The sequence below is a fragment of the Pavona decussata genome, unplaced genomic scaffold (genome assembly GCF_977016875.1).
Source record: "Pavona decussata unplaced genomic scaffold, jaPavDecu1.1 SCAFFOLD_297, whole genome shotgun sequence".
NCBI classification, from domain to species: Eukaryota; Metazoa; Cnidaria; class Anthozoa; order Scleractinia; family Agariciidae; genus Pavona; species Pavona decussata.
In genome coordinates, this window is record NW_028145694.1 from 70145 (window position 1) to 97500 (window position 27356).

At 39.0% G+C, this 27356-nt stretch overlaps 2 protein-coding genes across 4 annotated transcripts in view; one reads left to right on the plus strand and one right to left on the minus strand.

Annotated features, from left to right (window-relative positions):
* Positions 1-752: 752 nt before the first annotated feature.
* LOC146454902 (gamma-aminobutyric acid receptor subunit pi-like) lies at positions 753-14703 on the minus strand. Of its 2 annotated transcripts, none has more exons than XM_085094940.1 (8): positions 14496-14703; positions 9349-9467; positions 8010-8077; positions 6619-6830; positions 6127-6209; positions 4477-4599; positions 3103-3476; positions 753-1067 (listed from the first exon to the last, which is right to left on the minus strand). In XM_085094940.1, exons 2-8 carry the CDS (start codon positions 9365-9367, stop codon positions 768-770), a joined length of 1179 nt encoding a protein of 392 aa, XP_084951066.1. In that variant the 5' UTR covers positions 9368-9467; positions 14496-14703; the 3' UTR covers positions 753-767. The 2 variants fall into 2 exon arrangements, with proteins under 2 accessions (XP_084951066.1, XP_084951065.1); XM_085094939.1 differs by lacking the exon at positions 14496-14703 and adding an exon at positions 11334-11474.
* A 192-nt stretch (positions 14704-14895) lies between these two features.
* Positions 14896-27356, plus strand: part of LOC146454903 (vesicular inhibitory amino acid transporter-like) — a 39667-nt gene continuing 27206 nt past the window's right edge. The window contains exons 1-2 of one of the 2 annotated variants that reach the window (XM_085094938.1): positions 14896-15104; positions 22704-24252. In XM_085094938.1, the coding sequence (XP_084951064.1) occupies positions 22723-24078 (1356 nt within the window). In that variant the 5' untranslated portion in view covers positions 14896-15104; positions 22704-22722 and the 3' untranslated portion in view covers positions 24079-24252. Of the gene's footprint in view, positions 15105-22703; positions 24253-27356 lie in introns of those variants that run through there. The other variant, XM_085094937.1, reaches the window with a different exon arrangement.

Consider the following 27356-nt stretch of genomic DNA (forward strand, 5'->3'; position numbering starts at 1 on the left):
AAGTGAGCCCACGTAACGCTTTTGCGTTTAACCGCTGAAATTATGAAGTGAGTTTAATAATGACGTGCAATATGCACAAATTCGGTTCCTGGTTGGTTGCTTTTCCCGCTTGGGCTTGTTTTGTTTGCAGAGGTGGCTAAACGATCAAACATTTTCTCGTGAAGCAAAATGTTGGATGAAAATGTTTGATCTACATCAAACATGGGATCGAAGCTATTTAAATGTAATGTTGAGAGAGGCGGCTAAACGGTCAAACATGCTCTTGCAACACGATGTTGGACGAAAATGTTTGATCGTTTAGCCGGGGCTTCAAGTCATACAAAGTAGGGTTTTCTGAATAGTGAACGATGTTACTTTAACAAGTTACTTTTTAATGTTAATTGTCGTCCGATTGGCTAAGCAAATAATTGAAACTAATTGATTTTACCTTTTCATGAGAACTTCTCAAACTCATTAATAATTCATCAAGAGAAAACAAAGAAAATCACAACCGTAACCGTGGTTTGGATATGTGATCCTAATTACCATAAAATTTTGCCAACTTTAGCCTTGAATTTCTTCAAGAATTATTGGTCATTTGAGAAGCCATATCAAACACTCGAAAGTATGTTTCATCAGATATCAATACACCTTGAAGTCGTTTAAAAAAACTCGGCTGCGCCTCGTTTTTTCAACATACTTCTCAGAGTTTGTATATCTGATGAACCACTCTTCCTCGTGTTTGATATATTACTTGAAACGCGTTTGTACCCATCAGACTCAACTTCCTATATCAATACACAATATGCAACAGTAAATGCAGCGTACATGAGAGGAAATAGTATTCGCGCACCCTGGTCTATCATGAAACCCACATTGTTTACAATTGGTGGTGATTGATCTTCGGGGACATCGCTGCCTTCAGACTCTGGTACGTTCCGAAGGATGTACTCTGACGATTGGCTGAGTCCTTCATCACAAGTGAAAGAGTCGCTTATTGTGCTTTTGTGTAATCTACAAGGTTTGGCCACAGGGGCGTGTCCATCGTATTTGAATTCGTCTCCAGGAGTAGAGCATGAAGAACAGTCCTAAAAAATATTAATTGAAAGAAAAAAATAAGTCCATATTAGACTGCGATCAACAACAAAAGCCAGTTTGTTTTTATTGAAAATCAATCCAATTAAGATTCGCCAGGGTAAGAAAAAGGAAAAAAAAAAAGATTCACCATTTGATTGTTTCAGTGAGATGTACAGTGATCGCGTGCTCCGTCCAGGGAATTCAATTTATTTTTATTTCTTTTATTTTCTACTTCTTCTTCTTTTCTTCACCTAAAATGAGTTTGAGTGGAACGGCCGGACTTAAAAACAATTACACTAATTCCACGCGCATTGTTAAAGAAACAAAATTGATGGAATTCGAAACAACTAACCAGTTAGTAGAATACCGGAATACCGTGCGGGAGGTCGCGGGTTCAAACCCTGGCCGGACCAACACTCAGGGTCTTTAAATAACTGAGGAGAAAGTGCCGCCTTTGCTCTGACATCTACAAATGGTTAGACATTCTAACCTTCTCGGATAAGGACGCGTAGTTTGTAAATAACTCTGTGGGACGTTAAGGAACCCACTCACTGTTCGCAAAGAGTAGGGGACGTAGTTCCCGGTGTTGTGGTCTGGTTATTGTGTGTATATTCTCATGGTTGGGTGGGTAAATGCTCGGAGATATTAGCTGCATAAAACCCGAGGTTAAATAAAGAGATTACGACGCGTAACGGTGAATCTCCTAAAACTGTCCAAGGTTTCTTATTGCCTATATAAAGAGCTACTGGACTGGGATCCTATCAAATATTTTGCAGTTGTACACTGCTTTTTTTTGTTGTTGTTGTTTTTGTTGCTTTTTTTTTTTTTTAACGTAAGGTGGTTTACGACGTGACTATAAAACGGTTAACAAATTACTAGCATTGAAGTTGTCTCGTCCCGGAGTGCAAATTACCATTACGTGAATAGTAATGGCCCAGCTCGACTAGTGAAAGGTACATTCTCGGACTGAAAATATCAACATGAAGGAACATGGAGTACCTACTAATTTCAGGTGATCCATTAAAAAAACTGCGAATTTGTGGAAAGGGCTGGTACGGTAGAAAGCATTCATTGTCAAGTTTTGCCCAACTCTTGGATGGAAGAGTTATGGGTGTATCTTGCGTCATTTATTCTGCTCTAATGCTTAACAATTTCTATTCGTCATAACAAACATTTGGAAACAAAAAAAATTCACACACACAGCGTCGGAAGCCATGGGAATCTGAGTTTGGTTTTCTTGAGGAAGCTTCAAGATATCAAAACTACAATAATTGCCGACGTTCTTCGCACGTGTAGCGTCAGGCTGCAAAAAAAAGTGTTAAGTTGGCTCAGCGGAACCTTCACATGAAAAGTTTTCAGTTTAGAAAACCAGCTTTTTTGTCTTCCTCTTTCTTTTCTGCCGTAACGATCACTCTTGTCGCCTATAATTTATTAACTAAAGTATTTTAAGAGATCCATTCGGCGGAGAGAAGCCACATCCTGAAATACGTCCTCGTTCGCATGCTGGGTCTACAAAAAACCCAGCGTCTCTCAACGCCTTGTCGCTATGATGTTGCCAAATTTAGTGTTTAGCAAACTTCCCGTCTCACCGCGGCACATAAAGAGTTGGTCTTAGGGATAGTTGTATTCCTCCTCGCGTCTTTATGCGGTTACAATATTTTAACCTCATTTTAGCATTAACAGATAAGATAGACAGGATATTTGTTAGATTCTCTCGCATGTTTGTCTGCGTAAGTTCATGCACATGAAATTTTGCTGCGAAGTTCACCTTGCTTCAAACGGTTTACGTTTTCCAATTTGAATAGCTCTGTGCACTAGAATGGTCTTTTGCTTCAATTACCTCTTGATTGACCCTATTCCAGAATAGGAATAGATACAACGATGACAAGAAATCACTCATAAGAGGTTTTAAGGAGTTACTGGAGTGAATATTTGCAGAAATGGCTTTCCAAATTGCATAAAAAGATAAATTTAACAACTACTCCGATTATTTCTATTCCGAAATACGGTCAATCGAACGCAACCTAAGTCATTTCAAATGGATACCTTTACATTCTTCTCCGTTTGCTTCTCTTTCTCTTCTTCCTTATTCTGCTTTGGGGTTATGAAGCAGAGCTTGTATGCCAGAGTAGATTCCATGAGAGCTAAGAAAATGAACCCAAACGAGACAACAACATAAAGCTCGGATGCTTTCATGTAGCTGACCTTGGGCATGCCCTGGCTGCTATACTGGAGTACAAACATTTCTGTGAGTACGGTTGTTATACCCAGGCTCGCACGGTCACCGATGGCTGTTACGTCCATCCAGAACTGGATCCAAGAAGCCACTGTGCAGGCACAACAAGGCAAATAGAACTCCAAGATATAATACTGAAGGCGGCGCCTTATTTGAAATTCGGCTACAGCAGCAGTATGGTTTCCTGTCAATAAGTGGAAAATATTAAAATTTGTAATCGAGTAAACCGATCACGGAATGCGTCTGAGAGATGCGCGGTAATATTACCTTTTAAAAAACCGTTCCTCCTTTTTCTCTTGCGTTCCGCGCCTCTAAGGATTTTCCAAGAAAACCCTGATTTCTTAGCCCTATCTAGTCCGGGTGGTGGAAACTGCCCTTACCAACTTTGAACATTTTTTTTTTTTAATATTTGCGCAGACGACGCGAGCCGTCGTAACTTTTTTCAGAAGTTTATCGGGAACAATTGATACAATAGAGCAGGGTTTGTTGAATTTGGTGTTACTATGGCTATCAATTTTTGACAGTCAGGTTCTTCATAAATTGATATATGTATGTTTTTAATGTACAAATATTAATTTTCTTACAGTAAATTTATTGTTTTTAAACTCATTATTAGGTGTTTTTTTTTTTTTTTCATTTTTATTACCAGATTACCTTCTTGTCGATCTTTGTGGTTTTTGAATATTTGGGGAAATCCAAGGTGGCCGCTCTTTTCAAATCATGACGTAATTCCCGCATCAAATGACGGCAGTATTTCCTATTGTGAGCCTCAAAAGAAACATCTCTGGACGTACTATCTATCTTCTATCTTCTAAGTCTCATTTTCATAGTTGTTATACTTGCAAAGTTTTAGAGCAAGGATGTGGGTGATTTGGACAGTTCTCTCAGTGAATTGTGGATCGTCGGTTAGTATGACAGTCATATTTCGTCTTTCCGCGAATATTCCCGCGAAGAAGCCACTACGGCAGCACGACATTACAAGCCAACAAAAAAGAAATCACTCTTCGGACGAACGCCATATTGGAGCGAAATCTGCTAGTCGCTATTTTTCCTTCACCTCTTCCCATTACACCCCGCGCGCCTCAACCATCCTCTTATCCAATCTTATCACCCCACAAAACAAGCAAATAGCGACTGGGTACGAGTCTGTTATCAAGGTAGTGTTAGTATTTAAGCAAAGGTACCTGTGATTGACATGGTGGACTCCAAACTGATAGTTTGTTTTTCCACATAAAATTCCGTCATATCAAGTTCCTTTAGTAAGACATGTGACCATGTATACTGGACTTGAGTATCATCATAGCTGTCTAAAAGGATTTAAAGGGAAAGGAATGCGATTGAAATGCTATCATATTGTTCTCGTTTTGAACGTAAAAAAGCGATATGAATTAATAATAACAGTCATCCGAGAGATAACATAGATCTTTAATTTCTTGTACGAGTAGTAGTTTTTGTGCGCAATGGTCATCGTGATACGCTATTGTTTTGGTGGGAAACAAGATACCGTCGTCATTTTACCGGCGAGTTTTTGTGAGCAAGGCTTAGTGGCGAAAACATTAGTTCTCGAAACGAAGTTGATAACAAAAGGACTTGCCTGTCATCATTCAAAACAACTGCGTCAAGTTCGTCGCTCATGATCAGAAAGAGTACAATGGAACTTCCCGAGATATATCTCTTCTTAGTACTTCGCAAAAATACTTCAAGTCAAATCTCATGTTGGTGTTGGAACTAGAATCGAAAAGTTTCTACTTTATCCGAAGCTCGGAGAGTCGGCGGCTTAAGGTTTGGCTTGGTCTTACACACGTCAATGTAGTCGTGGTTATTGAATAACCATGAGAGAAACATAACAAATCCCTGGAGTAAGCAACCTATGGCCAGACTATGACTTTATGCTATTTCACATCGTCTGTTATCGCATACAGATCAACAATTAAGGGGGCACTGCAAGGGCAAACTTTATATCTGAACACCTCGTTATTCATAAACGATTTTGCTACGAGTTCACCAATGTGATAAAATGAACTTTTAAAGAGAGAATGACAAACAATTGAGCACAATAAGTCATTACTGGAAACGCCTTCCCGACTTTATTTATTAATATTCTTTTAATTTGGTGTCTATTTTAGTCTTCGCTATTTCTAGACGAAAGCTTTTTGAATGAATAGCTCAGTGCCCTAGAATGCTATTTTGCTTCAATTACCTCTCGTGATGAAAAAGTGTCCCGGATTTTCAAAGCCTTCCCAAACATACAGATTTCAGGGTTCCTTATCTCGACAGAACAATAAATGTTTTAAATAAGGCTAACGCATCAGCTTTCTCAAGCCGGTCCAATTAGAACTAGTTACTTCAACTCGAACAGAATTGTGTTCGGTTATGCAAGTCAATATGGTGACTTCAAACACAGCAATCTGCACTGTATGACAATAGCAACGGTGGCATTGTCATCTTGGAATTGGTGTATTGGAAATTGATAGTCTTGAGCTAATTATAGTTACCTCAGAAAACCAAAATTTACAAATCGTGCCTATAGAGCATAGAAAAATATTATTCAAATGCTTTTCTCGTTCGAATAGGCCATTTCCGAGTTCCTTTGAACCTCGTTATGAAAGCGAGGCTTCGTGTATAGTTTTTATTATGAAAATCAGTTTTCATTCATTTGCAAACAAAACTAATTTCATCATAAAAAGCTTTGCACTTATCCTTGCTTACGTAATGAGTTTCAAAACAACTCGGGAATCCCTATTTCCTTCATGCAACTTGACGATTTCCTCTTCTGGACCCATTTGACGAACATGAAAGAATATTTCGTGAACATTATTTACTATCGTACATACAAGCAGCTATCTGGATCTTCAAGGTCTGAACATCTAATGGAAATCTATGGAAATCCATGTGACTTGTTAACGTTGCTTTTATCCTTAAAAGTGAGACGAAGAAAAAGAAGAAAGGCAAACAGAATCAAAACATGAAATATAATGGTCAAATAAAAACATCATATGTTCGTTGTCAGTTTAATTGAAACCATGGCCAACTGTGTGGAGCATGGAAACTGCTTTCATGATCATCATAAATACTATTACTGTGTAAAATAAGAAACAAAACTGACAAAAGGAAGTGAAAGTGTAGTGCTAAGAAAAAAGTTACCGCATGCACGTCAAGCTAAACAAATCATTATGAACGTTTAACTTATTAAGCTCCAATGTTCAGTTTGGACGGTCAAAAACAGATCAACTGTTAGTGATGGTTTTAACGCAAAACCGACCACCGGTTCAAAATTTCTATCTTGTCTGTAAGTGTTTTAATAAAGTTATAACTTTCATACAAACCACTCAGAGAGAAAGATTGTTCCGTCTCCAAAGAGGTAAGCCGTTCTCGTCTTGTCATCCACGTCATGTTTTCTTGAGTTCTCTATCATGGTATCTGGATACCAGACCTTTGCCAGTGTGTCACCCTTTAAACGGACAAACCATGAGGCGTTCCCATAAGCGAGCCTGGGATCCTTCCAGTTTTCCTTCAGTATTACCTCCACCTTGTATTCCTTGAGGAAAATTCAGATTAATTATTTCTAAAGATTCACTTTGGCAAAAAGAGTGGATACCAACATAACCCAGCCACCGATGATCTGGTCATGATGTTGGCCTCGCTCATGATGTAAACTACACCTGAATAACTTGGTATAAATGTGGGTCGATACTGCATGAATCAGCAGAAAAATGCAGCTTTAAGAAGGCAGTGAATGGACCATCCATGAGCAGTAGGAGAAAAGTTGACTGTTATTGACACTTGACTAAAATTTTCATCTAACCATCTGATCGGTTGTCCTGTATATTTGATTTGTATTCTCTTTCGTATATAATCCCTCTTTGTCTTCGATTCTTCTATCCGATTTAACGGCTGTCATTGACTTTTTACTATAGGTAGTTTGAAAATTCGACTCAGTTCTAGTTCTCTGCCCTCCGAGATACGAGCTTGTAACATGAGAGTGTTCGGATGTACAAGCCTTCAAGAGCTCCATTTCAAAACAAAGGCCAAAGTGCAAGTCAGGGGGGAGGGGTTGTCAGTTTTGAAATTGGCGTTTCAAGGCAAATCTCTTTTGGCTTAACAAGCACAGCACCGTATGGCTAGTTACCCAAGGATGTTGTAGTGTGATTAGAAAGTTTGTCACGTGACTTGTCGTCGCCCAATGCCTAACTCCAACACAAAACGAACCCTAATGCAAGGAACTGACCCAAAAGCCAAAGCAATGACCCTATTCTATTCTGCAATTCCAAAAATAACCCTGGGTTGGAGTCAAGGCTAGCAATTGCTGTCTCATGGAGGTGTCAAATACCAGGTCACGTGATTTCAATTGCTCCTATTTAATAGTGACGCTAAAAATAGGTGTGACTGCCCCACTCTTAATAATACGCGAAAGTTAAACACGGTGAAATATTATATTTCTGGCGACCCAATGCACGAAGGCATTTGCACGAGGGTATATATAGTACACTAGGACTATAAATAAAGACTCGGAGTAGCCTGGAACACTCCTTTCTTGCTTTGTTTCAGTCAGCAGTGAAGAAGGGATTGGCCTGCCCACCCACACTGTCGACCAAAAAAAAAAAGGAAAACAGACACATTCCGTTAGTCATGTAACCGCTACTAGCCTAACTGAACTGAACTTGAATGACAGTGTTGTGAAAAAGATTACTATTTCAGTTTTAAAAAAAATCCTCACCATTTGTTCCTCTCTGATGTCGTGAAAGGAGTCAATGACGGCGTACAATAAAACCACGACTGGTTTTTCTGAAGCGGACAAAAAAAAAAAAAGAAAGGAAAGAGTTACACAAACACCTCCACAGTTATTTTTACGTCTTAAGTTATTTTGTGGAAAATATAGTCTAAATAATAGATGTACAGTATTTCCAGTCATTATCCCAAGCGTACTCGGAAATTGAAAATCCGAGTTCTCCCAACGGAAGTCGAACTTATGACCTTCCAATTACTATTTCGGACGCTCTTCAGGAGACACGGAGGAGCGAGGCCATTAAATACGTTCATGTGACGTGAAGCTTCCTGTGAGGTTGACATATGCCCATGTCACTAACTGTAGAATCATTTACCTGCTAGACCAAGATTGGATCAAGGGGTTCCAAACATGTTCCAAACCCATTCGATATAGCTGCGATTGATCAATAGCACTGAAATGACCGCCATGTTACACAGACGATTTAAAATTGTACCTTGAAAGCGACGCAAAGTGTGACGCTAGAAAAATTGATATCAATTTGCAGAAAACAAGTCTGACTCGCCACAACGCGTCTCTCAAGAATGTGAAGGATTAAAAACTAGTCTCCTTTCCCGCCTCAAGTGTATTAAGGCTTGACCAGCCTAATTATTTTGCATATTTTTATTTGAAGGAGAAGCGTTTGTCCAATCTCTGCGAAACTTGGCAAACAGTTTATTATCGGTATCCTTATTAATTTTCCAAAATTTGCTGTATCAGATTCTAGTCAAGTGACCTGAAAACGACTTATAACGGTTTAAAAATGTACAGAAGGCGACATTATATCAATCTTGCTTGTTGCTTATTCGCTGACCCCTTCCAAGGGCTTTATCATCCCGCCTTTTAATGATGTTCGCTTGTTATGAGTGACGGTCAATTAAGGAAAATAGGTCACGTGACATGATAAATGTTCAAATATTTTAAAAGATAAATAACGAGTACCACCTTTATAGGCGGAATTAGGTTGGCAAAGTTGTACTTTCAACATTTTGAAGCAGAAATGCTCTCCATTTTCAAAAACAAGTTATGTGATGTCATCAACCAAGGAATGTCACGTGACACATAGGAAGAATTCCGTTTGCACAAGAAAGTCAGGCAGTTTATTGAATAAATTTTCTCTGATAGTGTAAAGTATATAGTACAGAGGATATATAGGTTCCTTAAAATCGTTGCCGGGGGCCTTAAGTTACTTGAAGTCGATTTATTCCGTTAGAATTTGCGAGGTGGGCGGCCGGGCTGCTACGCGCTATGAGAGGACAGCATTCATAATGGCATAAACTATTACATTTACCTCTGTAGTGAGGCCTCATACGTTTGTCATATCCTTTGAATATACTACCAAGCACTTCAGTTTTGTTAGGTGCCTCGATTCGTCCACGAAACAGGTCTTCTGCATCGCGGAGAATTAGTCTAAAAGGACGCACAACAGACAAATTATTTTCTTCCATTCAACTGTGTGCAGTTTGATTACTTAAGCCGATTCCCAATTAAAACAACAAAACTATGACAAGAAATGTTTTCGTTTTAGTTTTAAAATATTTTCAAACATGCTTTTGTTTAAAAGTCATGCACCTTTTTAATCTTTAATGACAAGATTTTGTATGTATTTTTTTTTTGTGAGTACAATTTATTGAATTTTATGCTCCGCACGCCATCTAAATCAACTCAATCGATTTAGTTTGGTACATATAATAAAGATTTTTTTTCATCTGAACTGCTCAAGACCGAAGGATCTGAGAAAATGTAACCTTATGAGAGTTTGTTTCACTGTTTTAACTATTCATAAGCACTCCTCGTTTTCTTTACCGTTCAGCTGGTGTTCAAATTTGGGATATTGTTTAATTTAATATCGCTTTGTTTACGTAAAACAAGCCAGTTTGTTTTCGATTTCTTGCAGGCCACTTCAATTGAAACTACGTACTTCTGTTGCATTTCTTATAATCTCTTGCATTACATTTTAATCAATACACTTGTATCTTTAAATCGCGTATTTTCTTTTCTTTACCCAGCGAATGATGGTATTGCAAACTATAGTCAAATTTAGTATCCCAACGGGTCGATTCGGAGCATGTAACAATGATTCTTTTTTTCTTTTTTTTTTTTTTTTTATTCAAGAATAACAAACCAATTCTTAGTTAAATGTATTTGGATGTATTTTAAAGCCAGGATTCTTTGAAACTTGATAATTTGCACATGTGGATTATTTGCATTTAGAGGTGGTTTGTATCGCCGCCATGTTGGTGGACAAACAAAAAAAAAGAGGAAATTTTGTTCACAAAGTTTGCTTAAAAATGGCAGGGAGGAGAACAATATAGTTGTTCCTGTCCACCAACATGGTTGCCATAACGTCACATGCAAACCATATTGTTTTTTTAAAGATTTCAGAAAATTATTTATTGAGATTTCAGTTTGAAGCTAAGGGAGTTCATAAAATTTTAATCATCACTGTTTTACCGCTTGTACTGGAGCAGGGATGTTCTGAGCTAACTTCGCTGGATTCTGTGGAGGTACTCCAGTACTTTGGGATCTCATCAAGCTAGTAACTTCTAAAGATTCTCGATCAACCACCCTTTTTATCGGCTTATTTCTCATTACATCTTATTACAATTAGATAATTGGATAATATTATACATAGTTTTAAGAAGTGTGCATTTAATGACACGACAGGACTAATACTGAGAAGTATGCGACAGAATGTGGCGGCAGAGCATTAGTAATAATTTAAGAAGGATTAGCGCGTTCAATTGGCTGAATGGTAGAATTAAGTTAACTAATCAGCTTTATTCAAGGAAAGGTGGATTACCAAGTTGTGTGAAGCTTTAAATTATAGCAAGGTTTTGGCGCTTATCACTAAGTAGTTTTAGTTACTAAGGTGATTAAAAAGCAGGTGCAAGTGTGTGTTTCCTGCGTAGACTAAGTATGGTGGAGGAAAGATGAGAGTAGCATATTTCATCATTGGTTATGCCGTGAACAAAATTAAACTGTAACATTAATTTAAGCACTATTTGCATCGTAACAGCTCTTTGATTTCCGTTTTGTAACCGATTTAAATAAAGCGTTTCGCGCACTGTGTGCACCGACACTGGAAAACCAATTCATGTTTGGAAAAAATTTCGCCAAGAAACCTTTGGTCGTTACTTCAGTACGTTCAGGAGCACACAGGTTCAAAGGTTGAAATTTGTTAAGTCGTGTTGGTTTTGTGGTAATGTAAAGTGCTTCACTCTTACTAATTAAAGGTACCATAGCTGATGCGAAACGTATTTGCCTGGATCTTACCTGTTGTTATCCAATTCTATACTGACAGATAGCATTGAAGTTGTATGTAACATAACTGACATTAAAACTCCGGTTAAGAGTTCAGTTAGCATTTTGTTTTCGACGGCACGTAGTTTTGCAAGTCAACGTAAGGTTGTTTCAGTGTCACAGAAAAACAAAATAAATGAAACGAACAAAATAGACGCCACCGAGGTGTAAATTATGGCTCCATATACTCAGCATTGAATTATTAATGCAATTAAGTCCAAGAATGTTCCGTGCTGAAATGAATATTTTTCATTTCAATAATATTTGTAAACAGCGCGATGTAATTGTAATTAATCATTACGCTTTTCATGGAAAAGTGTTCGGAAACTCCCCATTTTGTTAATATGTCATTAAAACGAGCTCTTTCGCAAACGCTCACCAGAAAATTATATATAGTTCAGTATTAGTGTGAATCTGATTACCACATTGCTTACTCAATATGCCATAACAAAATTAGCGGGAGATTGATTAACTTAACCCTTAATTCAGCTGGGTTTTTTTTTCTTTCCACGGCCTTGCATGTGGGGAATTCATGGATTCCCTTAGCACTACACAGTACACTGTATGTTAATTCTGTGTCCTATCATTTGTGTCATTTAAGTGCCAACGGTACAGCATTCATTGTACAATTCATATTTCACTTTTTGTGAAACTTAGTTACAACCACAACCACCCAGTTCTTGCTCCCGTCTGGCCTCGCAGCTCGGGCGGTAGAACAAATGGCGATGGAATTCGGAGGTCGTGGGTTCGATTCCTACCGTGGTAATGTTTTTTTTTTTTTTTTTTTTTTTTTTTTTTTTCTTTTTGCCTTGTGCGGTCGTCCATTTCTTTACTTGGAATAACGCCCAGTGAAAAATTTATGGTCATTTAGCAGTACACAATACGCTGTCGGGTTCTCTGATCCATTATTTTGGTCTTAAGTGCTAGCGGCAAAACATGTATTATTGTAAATGGTTTGAACCCAGGAGTCATGTCATAAGTACGTAAATTATGATCATCCGGGTGAGTGTAATCCTGAGAAGGACTGTTTGTGGTGACTTTGACTGACGTTTCGACAACCTGAGCGGAAGTCATCTTCAGAGTCAAGTGAATTGTGGAACGTCAGTAGGTGGTATATACGTCTCTGGTTGTTAACCTGATTGGTCAACGAAGTCCAGATGTTATTGGTCGTTCGTCAGTAAGCCGTGATGTAATTGGCTGTGAAGACTGTAAAAAGTGATTGGTGCGTTTCGATCCGTCTTTTGCTTGTCAAAAAGTCCGTGGGTCTATTGTTAGTAAAATGTCTATTGTTTGTTTGTTTCGTTGTTGTTGTCAATAAGTCGTTTGTATGGTGCAGGTAGTTGTAGGCAACGGTTGAGTGGCGTTTGTTCTAAGTTAGTAAACCAGCTTTCCAGAGTGAGTCGTTGATAGTGATTTGTACAGTAGGTAATGCACTTGGCAGAGTCCCAGTCGATTCTGTGGTTCGTTTGTAAATGGTGCTCAGCAATGTGATTGTTGTTATCACCATTTCTAGTTGCTCGTTTGTGTTCAGTCAGTCGTACGTTTAAATTTCTGCCGGTCTCACCAATATAAGTGGCCTGGCAGTCGCAGCATTTGATCTTATAAACTGCCCCCTGTCTGCGGTTAGGTTCGTCTTTGTTCTTTACTTTCGTCAGTAGTTGTCGTAAAGTGGTTATAGGTTTGTGAGCTACACGGATATTGTAGGGTTGTAGAATCCGTGCGATAGTCTCAGAAGTGCCCCTTACGTAAGGTACAGTTACAGTAGTTACGGGAGTCGCGTCATTGTTTGTGACGTTAGGTTCAGTGTTCTTGTAAGTGTTACGTCTAACAAAGTCCTTGTTGTAGTTTTCCTTGTTGAAAACGTTGTCTAAGTAGTTGTTTTCGTCTGCGAGTCTGTCAGGTGAGTCACAAACCAGTTGTGCTCGCCTTGTTAAGGTCTGTATGGTCGTTGCTTTGTAAGAAGTAGGGTTGTAGGATGACTGGTCCAGTAGTCTGTCAGTATGTGTTGGTTTCCTGTAAACCGTAGTACTTAGTTTGTTGTCGTTGTTGTTACGGGTAACTAAGCAGTCTAGAAAAGGTATTTTACCATTTTCTTCGATCTCCTTAGTAAATTGTATGTCAGCGTTCTGTCTGTTAAGGTGTTCGTGAAAATCGTCGATTTCGTCTTTGTGTACTGTTGTAAAGGTGTCGTCTACGTACCGTAACCAGAGCGGTAGTGTCCGTTTGTAGGTTGCTAGGGCTTGTTCCTCGATGTTCTTCACATTCTTCACCCTTCACATTCACTTTACCGCAATCTTTTTTTTATTATTATTATTCTTTTTTTATTTTTTACCACCAACACAGAGTGATTTCAAATCACGTTTATGTCAAACGGCAACCGGCGGATTCGCGTCTATGTTCAAGTTCCTCAAAAAACAAATGCATATATAGATGTACTGACATAGATGAGAATACTACAAAGCAATTCGATCTAGCCTTTCGTGCCAACGCAAAACTACTTAATTTTACTGAGAAGCGGCAAATGAAGGCAAAACATGGTCGCGTGGTCGTTGAGTGTAGCTAAATGTCCGTAAGTGACAAATTTTCGCGGATATAAAATGGCGGGCTTTTAGATCGGAGGTCGTACAAGGAAAAAGCTTGTGCGTTGTTTACACCGTTCATCGCCCCAGTTACAAAGGCAATCAACGTTGTTGGTTGAAAGATAGGGCACTCCGGGTTTCACTTAGCACTACAGAATACACTGCAGAGTGTTTTTCTCCGATCCATCATTTGTGTTATTAGTGCTAGCGGGAAAACATTCATATCTACCCTTCAAATTCATTTTTCTGAAATTGTCAGCCGTTATTATCCAATCACCCACTTCTCGCAATTCCGCTAGTTTAACGTCAGGCCTCAGAGCTCCGTCCGATGAAGCGATAAATAAAATATGGAGACCATGCATGGGTTAGGCACTAACGGGGCTTACATTTGAACACATAGGCACTTACCTAGACAGTTTGAATTACCTAGGCACCTCAATGCAGTTTGAATATTGATGATTTACCTAGCCACTTAACTAGACAGTTTGAATATTAATGATTTACCTAGGCACTTACCTAGACAGTTTGAATATTAATGATTTACTTTGGCACTTACCTAAGACAGCAAAAACTACACGAGTTGCTTAGAGAGATTCTAAAAAACGAAAACGAAAATCTTGATACATCGTGGATTCCTCAAAACAAATTAAAATATTTAAAATAATTGTTTGTAAACCACAGGCACATGGACATCATCTCTCTTAAATCTCCACCCTTTCTTCGGTATCAAAATAGATTCGTTGTTTTTAAGTCGACGTGTTAATATCAAGCATGCTTGATTCGAAACCGTTATCCGCCAATTGGTCCAATCTCTGCTTGCAGGGTACCGGTTGGTTTCTCTCAGTCTTCCATTTTCATTTGCAATGCAAACCAAATGAAAAGGAAATCGGTGAGCCGTACAGGATTTCATGCGTTCTCTCTTCAATTTACATAAGCAATGTTATGCATTCATATAAGGAGACAGTGTTCTACAAAGGCTACTGAAAGGCGGTGTACAAAATATCAGCCCCGCGGCTACATGGTCACATTTCAATATCACGGTTTATTTGTATTCTATGGAATCCGTTAAACTGCAAAACATCAAATCTACGTTGGGAAGAAATGCTAGAGCTGCTTAAGTGTCAGATTTAATGGACAGATATTTACAAAGCATGAGAACTTGAACGTAAGTACTGTAATATATACAGAGCCATTCACTTTGCCGTTGTACAACGGCGAGCTTTTGATCTGTAATATATAAGTTGTTTAAATTACCTATTGCAAAGTTGGCGAATTTTTACTCGTTCCATGTAGTGAAACAATCCCACATAATATGTGAAAGTATGGACACCCGAGTATGTTGAGTGACAAACAACTTTTTGTGAAATGTTCATGTTCATATTTGCTCAAGTGAAAGCGCTTTTCTTTTTCGAACCTTAACTGTGTTACAACTAAGTCTTGAAACTGTCGTCTTGATACCCTTTGCTTTAGCATTCCTTTCTTTCTTTCTCTTTTCTTATTGAAGTGAACGACGTAAGTTCCTGTTAGTAACAGAAGTTAAGAATTTCTTCAAGATATTGTTTGGAGAAAAGCAACTGAAGTGTGACTAACAGTCATATAGTACTTGTAAGCTTAGCCTCTCTGTATATGTTTCTGCACGAAAATCTGGTTTCGTTGTTTCGGTTGATAGAATCGTGGTACACAAGGAGCTGTTTGTTACTGAGCTTTCTGAACGGACTAATGACGCTAGTGTCTTGGGCGATTTCCAGCCGATGCAAATGATTTTATTTTCTCACGGATATGCCATTTTGTGATCACTCAGCCGCTAATAGAACTGAATTGGCGATATTCAGTTGTTTTTACTGAACGTGATACAATTAGGTCAACATAAATTTATACAAGGTATTGATGTAATTTCAACGGTTTTTCCTGGGGTTTCCCAAGCAGTTGTAGTGCGTGATTGCTGTCAACCGCGTCTGTTTAAAATCGAATCAGAAATTTGCTGAACCATTTTTGTGAATTACAATGAGGTCGTGGGTTCGATTACCGCCGAGTTCGAACAACTGTTTTTGCTTTATTGTTATTTTTTTCTCATTTGCTTGCTAAGTCTAACTTCCAAAGGGAAATTCATGAGTTCACTAGAGCACTTTACTTTAAACACTGCAGAGTCGTGTAATTCTCTGGTCCACGATATTTGTGTCATTATCTTGTGAATTTAAAAGATGGTGCATTCATGCATATCATTTTTGGTTGACTGTTCCAGTAATTCAGAGATATTGTAAGTTGTCATCATACACTCGCACAACGTAACCTGTCTCCGAACTGTTAATTTCATTAAACGAGTTAGTAATACAAATTCAAACAGTTTTTTTCCATGGATTTACTCAATTCGTGAGTGCTATCAAGCATGTCTGGCTTGTCTTCGAACCATTGAATTATGCATCATGAAGCAAATGAATCAATTCCATGCAATTCGACCATATCATCTTTTTTGTTCAGCGTTCAAGAAATTCACATAGCGTGGTTAAAATATAATGATGACCAAAGTCACCATTTATCACACGGTTTTCCAAGGGTTACGATCCCAGTCGCCACGCCACGGGAAGAAATAAAACAAAAAATACCCGAGTTGAATTAGAGAAATTCTAAAGAACGAAGACGATATGTATATTTTGATTCATCCTCGATTAGTCAAAACAAATTAAAATATTTAAAACAATTGTTTGTAACAGACAGGCATAATTCGGGCAAAACCAATCTTTTACATCCTCGCTTTCGTTTTCCTGATCTCCTTTTTTTTAGTTTGTTTGTTTTAATTTTTCATCAGTTTACTATTTAATTTTATTTCACAAATTAATGTTTACTTATTATTCAATTTACGCCAGTATCGATCAGCGGTACTAGCATATACATGTGCCTCGCTCTCAGGCGTCGGCCATCTTGTCTTCTCATGAGCCCAATTGAGTTCGTCGTACATAGCTTTACCGCTCAGCAGCAATAAAACTATTTTCCTTTCCGATTCGTGCCTTGGCTCTTGTCAATTGGTTTATTGCCTTATTGGAGTTAACTTTTATCCGTCTTTCTCAGGCGCAGGTAAAACGCCATTCATTCACAAGTGTTTGACCCAGTTAAGTACACGGTACATGAATCATGTTGGTGTATTTCTGAATATAACCACATTAATGATTAGCTGTAGACTCTTAGTGTGACAGCTATGTAAAAAACCCAACTGCCTTTACCGAACAATGAATCTCTTCTCTGATCTTTCCTTTAATTCCCTTTTTTCTTTGGTCTGGTCACGTTCAGCCCTCAGTTTGTTGCTGTCTTCATGTGCACCCACACATGAAGAATGCCCCATACGAAAATGTGACTTCCTGCGTGATGTAATGTTTTGTAGCAACAGTTTGACGTAGAAAGAACGCACTCCTAACACAGGGTGGCATGGAGTCGACATTGTATAGGACAACGTAGATTGAATGAATAAGGGCGCATATCTAGCATTGCCCGCAGATTTTGCAGGGGGGCCGGGCCGGGATGATATTTTCACCAACTTCGCAAACGCACTCTCTAAAACTGATTTTTACTGGTACTATGTCGTGATGCGAAACTCGTCTAAACGAGTCACGTTGAGCCACGGTTCAACACTGTAGAAGACACCAACTATCTCATGAAAATTACCAACAAAATTTTACTGGCTTTACAATTTGAGTTGACACAGAAATATTCAGCTAGAAAGGGGCACCATTGCTAGATAAACAAAAAAAAGTGAAGTTTGAATCTCAGTCACGGTAACTTTTGCTGCTGAATAGAGGGGTTGCTATGCAATGAAAACACCGTTTTTTGATGTTGAGGAAGGGGGCTGTAGACAGAGATTACCAGCTATTTTGTGGTTTGGTGGGTCCTGTTTAAGTATAATAGTTTTGACCACTTCCCTTATTTGTCGGCGTCTAGCGTGCTTCATTTGTGTTGACTGTGAGATGTTAGACCCAGTAAAGTGTGCTATTTGTTATTGTCATGGCGTGACTTTTTTTTAGCGAGTTGTTTGATTGAGGATCGTGACTGTGGAAATATGAGTCCCAGTGAGGTGAACAATTTGTCTGTTATTGTCATGGCGTGACTCTTTCGGCGGGTTATTTAATTGAGGACCATGACTGTGGGAATATACTCTGGGAATATGAGTCCCAGTGAGGTGAACAATTTGTCTGTTATTGTCATGGCGTGACTCTCTCGGCAAGTTATTTAGGACCATGACTGTGGAAATATGAGTCTCAGTGAGGTGAACAATTTGTCTGTTATTGTTTTGGCGTGACTCTTTCGGCGGGTTGTTTGATTGAGGATCGTGACTGTGGAAAAACGTGGGTCCCAGTGAGGTGGACAATTTGTCTGTTATTGTCGTGGCGTTACTCGTTTGGCGGGTTGTTCAATAGAGGATCATGACTGCGGAAATGTGAGTCTCCAGTGAGGCAGTTTTTAAAACTGTTGTGTCGTAATGCGCCAATTTGGCGAATTGTTTGGTTAATCTGAGAATCAAAACTATGGAATATTTTACTAATGAGGGTTGTTTAGATTAGTTATCCTGTTTGTTGTGGTAATGAAAATGCCATGCCGAAATCGGCTAGATATAACGCTACCTTGACAAGCAATTGGCTCTTCTGCGGCAGGGTTTACAACTTAGTATGAAGACCACGCTGGTAGGCCGCCAAGTTCTTTCTGTCAACAACAGGAAAAAGTTTAATTTACTGATACTTGTTTGAATTCGAAAACTATAAACAGTTTTCATCAATTCCTTCACCCTCATTTCCGTCAAACTAGCGATCAGTTCTTTTCCAGGCTTGTATTAATTTTATAATCCTTGATTTGTCGTCTAGTTGTTTTAAAATATTCAGCAGTTTTATAGCTACGGTCCGGAACATTCAAAAAGTTGCTGTTGCTATAAAATTGGCGCCAAACCACGACGCGCCGCTCATTTTATTTACTTGTTTAAATCATTCCGCATAAATTTTACTTCGCATAAATTATGCCATTCCGCAAACTCATTCCATCATTTACCCTCACCGCGAAAGTCGAGCCGCTGAGAATAATCGACGAACCCAATTCTTGAGCAAAAGGAAAGGCCGTATCAGCCCATATCTGGAGCTCGCTACTGTTATTGTAATCGCCTTGGCCCTGCCGTAGGCCTGTTTTGCGCGGGGATTTAGGTTAGTAATTTGCATTTTGCAAGTCACGCTTTTCTGAAATCAAATATGCGTTCAAGTTTCAACGAGACACGCTTCGCGTAGTCAGCCGATGTTTTCAGTCACTGCAGTCTGCAAGCAAACTTCCACTAAGAAGTTTTCTCTAAACGTGCCATAACAATGTAAGTGTTCTGTATTTCCGTTCGGTTTTGCCGGTTTGTTCACCTTATAGTTTGTACATTTTGTAAGTTAAGGTTGCTAATGTGTGTTTCAGTTTAAACCTTGTTCGCCTCGTCATCTTATCATCTGGGGACTTTACGCAACCACGACGGCAACGCCAACGAAAACGTCACTTGAAAATACAAGTCCGTGTTACTTGTACTACTTTGCGCTTATTCCAACTCGTTCAACTTCTACAATGTGGCCGAACTATCCAGTAACAGAACTGGTGGGAACGGTGTTCAAGTTAGCACAGAGAATGAAAATTTACTGTCATGTGCTCAAGTTCTCCATAAAACCTTGAATTTGGGCATATCACGCTGTTGTTTGGCCGAAGATGGGGACGAAATGTATCAAAATTTGTAATACACGTGCACAGCATTGTTTAGCTCATTAAGCCTTTTCTTTATTGACGTTTTCGTTGCCGTCAGCGTCGTGTTTAGTTTGCGTAAAGTCCCTTTTAAGCAACGACGACGGCAACGGCAACGAAAACGTCACCTGAAAATATATCTTTATTTCATTTGTACTACCTCGCGATTATTTCAACTTGCTCAACTTTTACAAAAATGGCGAACTATCCAGGAGCCAAATTGGTAGGAGTGGCGTACAAGTTAAGAAAGAAAATGAAAAATTCACCGTCGTGCGTTCACGTTCTCCACAAAACCTTAAATGTTGTAATTTCACGTTGTTGTTTTGCCAAAATGTAAACTGCACGTGCAGAGCGATTGTTTTTGCTCATTCAACCTATTGTTTTGCGGCGTTGTCGTTGCCGTCGCCGTCGTCGTTCCTTAGGCTCCCTAAGCTGCAACCAGTTAACCCTCCCGGGCGGCACGACAAAATGAAAAGAGTTTGAAATAATGAATTGCGTGAATTAATTAGTGGTGTTTGCATCATCACAATCATCAACATACCGGTCGTAAAAAGGTGGGTTGTAGGGTCGGACAACGTCCGACTCTGGTTTGGCCATGAAGATATTTGTGAGGACTGGGGATAAAGGGTTTCCCATACGGTATGTTGATGATTGTTTCTCCAAAAGGAAAATAGGAAAGGCTGATGATCTGCTTGAGGGTCTACTGTAAACAGTTACCACCCGCTAACATCGTTTTCACTGTCGAAGAAAACCCCGACCACTTCCTCGACACTGCATTCACTTACGATGATAAATTCAACTGCAGAGTCTACAAGAAACCAGGAAAACTACCAACCCACTGGAAATCAGAAATCCCCAGCAAATGGAAAAGAAATTGTATTACTCGTGCCCTCCATGAGAGCTAAGTGCATCTCTTCCAATTTTGATAGCGGCATCAAAACACTGGAAGCAACCTTTCTAAACGCGGGATACCCCAAGCGTTTTATTTCTCACAAAGTGAACAGTTTTCTACAAGATCCACCCGAAGATGACAATCTTATCCCGAGTTTTCTTTTTAAAATAAGCATGTAGCTGGCGGTCTTTTTACCCTGAGGATGACTTGATTAGTCGAAATTAACGTTTGGTTTTTTAATATCTTTTTAACTTTTTAGCCTTGTAAATAGTTTTGTTCTAACTATTCTGTCCTGGAAGTTGTTTTCTGGTCAGAACTGATCCGTTATCATTGTATCCAGGCGGAAGTTTAGTTGCAATGTCAATTTATACGCAAATTAAATGCAAAAGACCATAGGGTGCGGAGCATATTTGGAAACGGTTTGCCAGTTAAAACGACGCTTTGAGAGCCAGAAGTCCGGGATGAGCAGGTGAAATAGTGATACTTGGAAGAACTTGAAATCGTTTGACGGCTAATTTAACTGCTTTTTTACGGTAAAAAAATGCCCATTTTGACAGTTTACGGTAAATTTTAGGGTGTTTGACGGCTGACGGCTAACCCCATTGACACCAGGCTCTACCTTACAGGATTTAGCGTTTAGGCTTAGAAATCATTCGCCACTTAATTAACCGAGATTTTGAACCTCATTAGTTTCATGAGCTCTAAACTAAAAGTAACAAGGGACGAGACTTATCCTTAAGCAGTTAATGATGGAAAAAAAAAGGGTAAGAAAGACTGGAAATACGAAAGTAAAAACAACTGGATGGAAAAATATCTGTACAGAAATGCCCGACAGTTTGGACATCTTACGGGGCTGTGAGAAGATTTGTCTTTCAGCCTCCCTGGGTAATTGTTTTTTTTGTTTCCTCTTCTTTCTTGTCTTGTATAAATCCGTCCTTCTTATGCTGCCACTAAAATTTCCCCAGCATCAAAAAAGTATTATGCTGTAAAATTATGTTTTTTGACGATCAAAAACGTAAGTTTCGTTATTCTTCGGTTGAAGGTCACATTTCAAATCACTGGCGTCGGATTGTCGCCGGAAGATTAATTCAACTCCATCGAGAAGACCCTTAGCTATAAGGCTGGTAAAGAGAAGAACGCAGCGAGAAATTGAAACAGAATGGTAAAAAAAAAATGTTGTTTCTTGTCTTCCCACATCATTTTATGGTCTTTTTAAAGGCAAATAGAGTCCTAAAGTGATGACGTCACAAAAACTTAATTTATGAAATTTTGGGATTTGTCAGTATATTCGGAAAGAGCATGATCAAAAATGCCTGCTTGCCAAAAATCAGCATTCTATTGCAGTTTTTGGGCGAGATATTAGCTCTGTTATGCTCCGATGACTTCGTACAAATCCTTCCAATTTTGTCTCAGTTCCAAAATTAGAAAGATCAGGTATGGAGTCATCGGGGCATAATTAACAGAGCTAACATCTCGCCCCCAAATTGCAATAAGATGCTGAATTTTGGCAAGTAGGCATTTTTCATCACGCTCTTACCGAATATACTGGCAAATCCCATAATTTCAAAGATTCAAATATTTGTGACGTCACACTTTACGACTATTTGTGTCACTAGTAACAGTTCGATCTGACTGGAAATTTAACTTGCCGAGTAATTTAGGCACCTGAATCTTATTTTGCGAGTCAAGGGAGGATTCATGCTCTCTCGACGTGCCCCTTTATTCTCTCTTGCCTGAATTTAAGAGCTGCTGTTGGCTTTCCAAAAGTGCTACTTTCTATTTTCTTGCACTTTTAACGGCATATTTTCCTCTTCAAAAATAAAAAGGATTAGTCAGTTGATGTCACCTTATCACAATTTCGTCCAAAATTCTGTGGCATGTACTGTCTTTCCGAACAGGCATTCCACCAAAAGGGATTATTGGGAGCCCCTGAGTAAATAACTTAACCTATTTTCTGACTGGCATCGGGTTGCGTCTCTACCGCAACAGTTACCAATAACAGAAAAAAAACAACAACAACAACAACAACAACAACTTGAGGTGCATCTTGCCACGGACTGGCCCGCTATGACTACTCTAAGCGTGTCAGCGTTACATCAGTTTATTTATGACTCATTTTCTTTCCTTTAGATTCAACCAAGTCATTGGGATGACACCAATTTGCCACACCATTTCACAATCAGACAGCGATGAGGAAATCATCCTTGAGCTCCAATCCTCCGACGCGGACAGTTCTTCAGATGATGCTGATGTCGACGGTTCTACAGACGATGACGTCAACACAGTCACGGATGAGCAGGTCTCTCCCGAGGGGACTTCTTCTACGTGGAAAACAACGATGAACTTGGTTAACTATATCGAAGGAATCGGATTTCTATCCCTCCCGTATGCAATTAAGATTGGAGGAATCACGGCGGTCATCTCGTTGTTTGTCATGCCACTCATCTGTTGGTACGCAGGGGTGATAGTAGTTGAATGCCTCTATGACAACCATGGGAAGAAAGGAAAGATTCGCACGAGATCCACTTGGAGGGAACTGGGAGACGCTTTAACGCCTAAATACGGTGGTAAAATCGTTGCGTGGAACCAAGACATTGGGTTCATCGTTTTGGCAACTTCCTATCTCATTCTCTGTGGATCCCTCATGTCCCACGCCCTGGCGTCTGTGCCTCTATCGCAAGCTGCATGGACGTGCTTCGCTGCTGTGATCGTCCTACCAACAGTATTTTTGAAATCATACTCGCAAATTGCGTGGCTGAGTACAGTCAGTGTGTTCGCAATAGGTTTAACTGTAGCAATAACATTGTGGTATGGTCTGGATCATGTAAACCAGTGGGACGCCAGCACGATCATGTTTTGGGACTTTGAAGGGGTCTTCACTTCTCTCGCGCTCATTCTGTACGGTTATGGCGTAGTAGCAATTCTTCCTTCTGTGGAGCAAAGCATGAAACATAAATCGAAACTTGGTAAAGCTTTGGCTTCGGCAGAGACCGTAACAATGTTGTTTAAACTCGTTCTTTCACTCTGTGGATTTTTCTCCTTTGGATTCGACACAGATGAAATTCTTGTCAACAATTTTCCAGCTGGAGTCATCCGCATAGGTGTGAGCATCATTTTTGTGATAAGCGCTCTATTGTCGTATACACTTTGTATTTACCCTGTAGTCAAATCTCTGGAGGAATCACCGTTTTTTTCGAGAATAACGTCGAATCTTTCAATCATCGTCCGTGATGTAATCTTCCGTCTTTCACTGGTGACCCTGACGCTAACATTAGCTGTTCTTCTTCCTCATTTTGCCCTGTTAACAGCGTTTGTAGGGAGTATACAGTCGGTTGCAGCAAGCATTTGGATTCCATTTTCGCTACATCTCAAGATAAAATACCACGAACTTGGCAGATTTCAGATATGTACTGATGTTATAATTCTTAGTTTGGGAACTTTGTTATCGCTCTTGTCGATGTATTCGTCTGGGAAAGCATTAGTTCAGGCCAGCATTTCAACTTAATTAACTCAGTTTTTCCAAGAAACAAACCTTGATAACATTCCGGGCTGTGATCACCAAAGAACATGGCTGTTTCCAAGGCCATTTCAGAGGTCTTGCTACTGTTACTGGGGTAACAAAAGTTATCTCGAATGTAGCACGACTTGGGTTTCTAAAATTACATCGGTGGGAAGAAAGAGAGGAGATGGTGTTCATGATGGTGAACTAAGCCTTAAAAGAAAGCCAACATTTTACAGATTTTACGACTTGTTATCCACTGATCCAAATTTTCTTCTGTTTCCCGTCATTGCAGTTGGTTATACCATGGGTTTTTTAGGCACACTGCTTCCCCCTCTATTATTGGGAAACCACGGAGATTGGATCATTATTTCTTTCCTTTTTTTTTTTTTTAATCAAACCGTCTGTCATAAGCTTAACAGAAGTACAGTAATGTGTTCAACACAATTCTTCACGGTATTATTCTTAGCTTAATTAAAATCCAGTCTATAAAACTGGAGTGATCACATAATCTCGTAGAAGTTAATGCACGCGTCGGATTGGCAAGCAAAAATTTTGATAGGCTACAATTTTCAGTTTTTTTAGAGTATTTGTCGCAGTTTAATGAAATGTTAAGTTTAATTCGATACAAGAAATCACTTTTACAGAAAGACAGAATAGGCCATTTCCGAGTTGCTTTGAACCTCATTGTAAAACCGAGGCTAAGTGCACAGTTTTTGTTTATATGAAAATTATTTTCCATTCATATGTAAACAAAACTATTTTTCATATGAAAAGCTTTGCACTTAGCTTCGCTTTCATAATGAGGTTCACAGCAACTTGGAAATGGCCTATTGTCAAAATAGAATTCAGTTTTCAGGTTTGCACCTACGCGCGAGCAAAGCAGAACATTTGAAAAGTCGCGAGAAAATGGTTGACGCGATTTGCATCGGGCCATTTTCATTGACCAATCATATTGGAGAAAGTGAATGATTTTATCAGATGTTTTCTCCGAAGACAAAAGATCTGGTAAGAGATTGATGATCTCACTACTAACCCTCCACACCACCTAAGTGTAACCTTTCCCAATAATGCTCCTTCAGCCCAATCAGTGCATACAAACGCAAGCGTATCAGTTTTGGAGATTTTTTCAGATCGTAAACGGACTCTTGTGCTTGCGCTTGCAAGGGCTCAAAGCAAAGCTACGTTCCGTTTAATTTGCAAAATTAAGCGAACAAGAGTGATCCTTAGAAACACTTTTTAATAATTTTATTCATGATACTATTAATAACTGATTTAGAGCTTTCCAAGAATGTAACGTGCCTTGTGGAAATAATTTTGGCCAAGTCACACTTAACGGCCAAAAAATTAAACGGGTTGTATACATACGCTTTCCATCAATCCATTAGAGAACGGACGTTGCGAATAGATTCATGCTTACGTGTCTACTTGTCTACCCACCCCTCCCTAGAGTTTTTAATACATTCCCAAAACCACAGTCTGTGTTTGGGGTAGTGTCAGGGAGATGGTATCGTTACGAAATGGTTCAGTTTTGTTATCAATTACCGCCCCTGTGTACGAAGACGTCTCTTGCCATAGATGGACTGGGTCGGAATGAACTGCAACTGAACTTGAAGAAAGTTAGGCTAACTGCCTACTTATACCGAAGTATTTTTGCGCGCTTAATAACTATGCGGGAAAAGCAGATCTTAATAAGGGCTATTGAAATCCAAAAAGGAAATTGCGGGTAACCTCGCATTGTTTAGAGGTAATTAAGCAGCAATAATTAAAAAAAAAAAAAAGAAACCGCCAAATACAAAACAATGTATGATTTGTTTTTTTCTCAAATTGAAGTTTAACTATCTCTGAAAAAAGCATAGTTACCCCTAATTTTCCTTTCGGATTCCAATAACCCTTGCCAAGATTTGCTTTTCCCGCGCAGTTATAAACCGCGCAAAAATATCTGTTTTAGTTGACGCCAACGTTGAGGTCCGTTAAGAAACCCGATTCTTGCGGACCATCGCAAGATGCGCAGAACGTATGCGCAGTAGCAAAAGTAGGCAACGCTCTTCTGAAGTTTGCGCATGTTCGTTAAAGTACGCTAGAACAGACAAAATTGAGGTCATCTTCCCCATGACACTCCCCTAGATACTCGAGTTAAGGGACCATTTCACTTCCCTATCCTCCAGGCTGTTTCTTATCTCACAGTAGAGTTGCGTCTCTACTGAACTAGTGAACAGTTTGTTTGGAGAATCAATACGTGATTTTCACGATGACTTTATTTTCCTATAACTACCCAAATAATCTTCCTTTTTGCTTTTTTATTTAAACTTTGTTATCCCAGTGAGGTTTTGATAACAATATCTTTAATTTCCAAGAGAAAACAACAAACTATAGGATTCTGGTAGTTGTGGTAACCGACGCCATCGTGAAAATGGCCTGTTCAAAACGAGATGAAACTTCCAGCAATTGTGGTAACCTTTATAATTTTCTCGACTGATACACTGGAGTATTGATTTTTCACTCGTCATCCAATTGGGGATGTTGATTTTATTTAGAAGACGTCTAGTTGAGATGACGTTTCTTCAAGTAAATACAATCATACTTAATCGAGGGACTGGTTATGAAACCTTGCCATGAAAACAATGGTGCTGCAATTCGTGTTGGAAAGGCCGCGACCCTGCGACCCTGCACAATCCTTTGTTTTAATATTCACGCTACAGTTGAATATCTACAGGAACGTTTCTATTGGTCTTGATTATTTTAATTTATCTAAACCTGATTCACCTAATGGATTTAGTAACTATCGGAACAAATTTCTAACAGAATAAAAGATCAAAGTGAACATGTAAATTACTTATTGGCTAATCGCGAGGCTGCCATGCGGAAAAATGTATTGTTTTAATTCTCTCGTTTTCTTGTTCTTTACTACGTGATTGTAATGATTTTGCAATAGTTTTTTTTTATATATGAGACATCCTGAATGAGATAGTTATCTTATCTTATCTTAGTTAGTGCTCCAACACTTTAAAATCTATTGTTATTTGTGCACGGTCAAGGCCAAAAATGCTCACAAAAACATGTAACAAAGAAGTTTGCCAGGCTTCATAACCATTGCCTTTTATTAACTATGATACAATAAATGTTCTACAATAAAGCACAGCACACTTGTAAATGCGTTGGATAAGATTTGTTTAAAGAATATATTGTTTTTCAAGAATGCATGCCAATTTAACGAATGTGTTATCTTTTGAATTTCTATGCAAATTCATGCCACAACGTATGCCACTAAAAGAAAACTGATG

Coding starts and splice junctions, on each gene's coding strand:
- LOC146454902 (XM_085094939.1), bottom strand. CDS start 11,425: ATGCTAACTGAACTCTTAACCGGAGTTTTAATGTCAGTTATGTTACAT. Junction 6,831..8,009: donor ACATCAGAGAGGAACAAATG/GTGAGGATTTTT, acceptor ATTTTCCTCAAG/GAATACAAGGTGGAGGTAAT. Junction 4,600..6,126: donor GAAGATCCAGATAGCTGCTT/GTATGTACGATA, acceptor AAATCCTTTTAG/ACAGCTATGATGATACTCAA.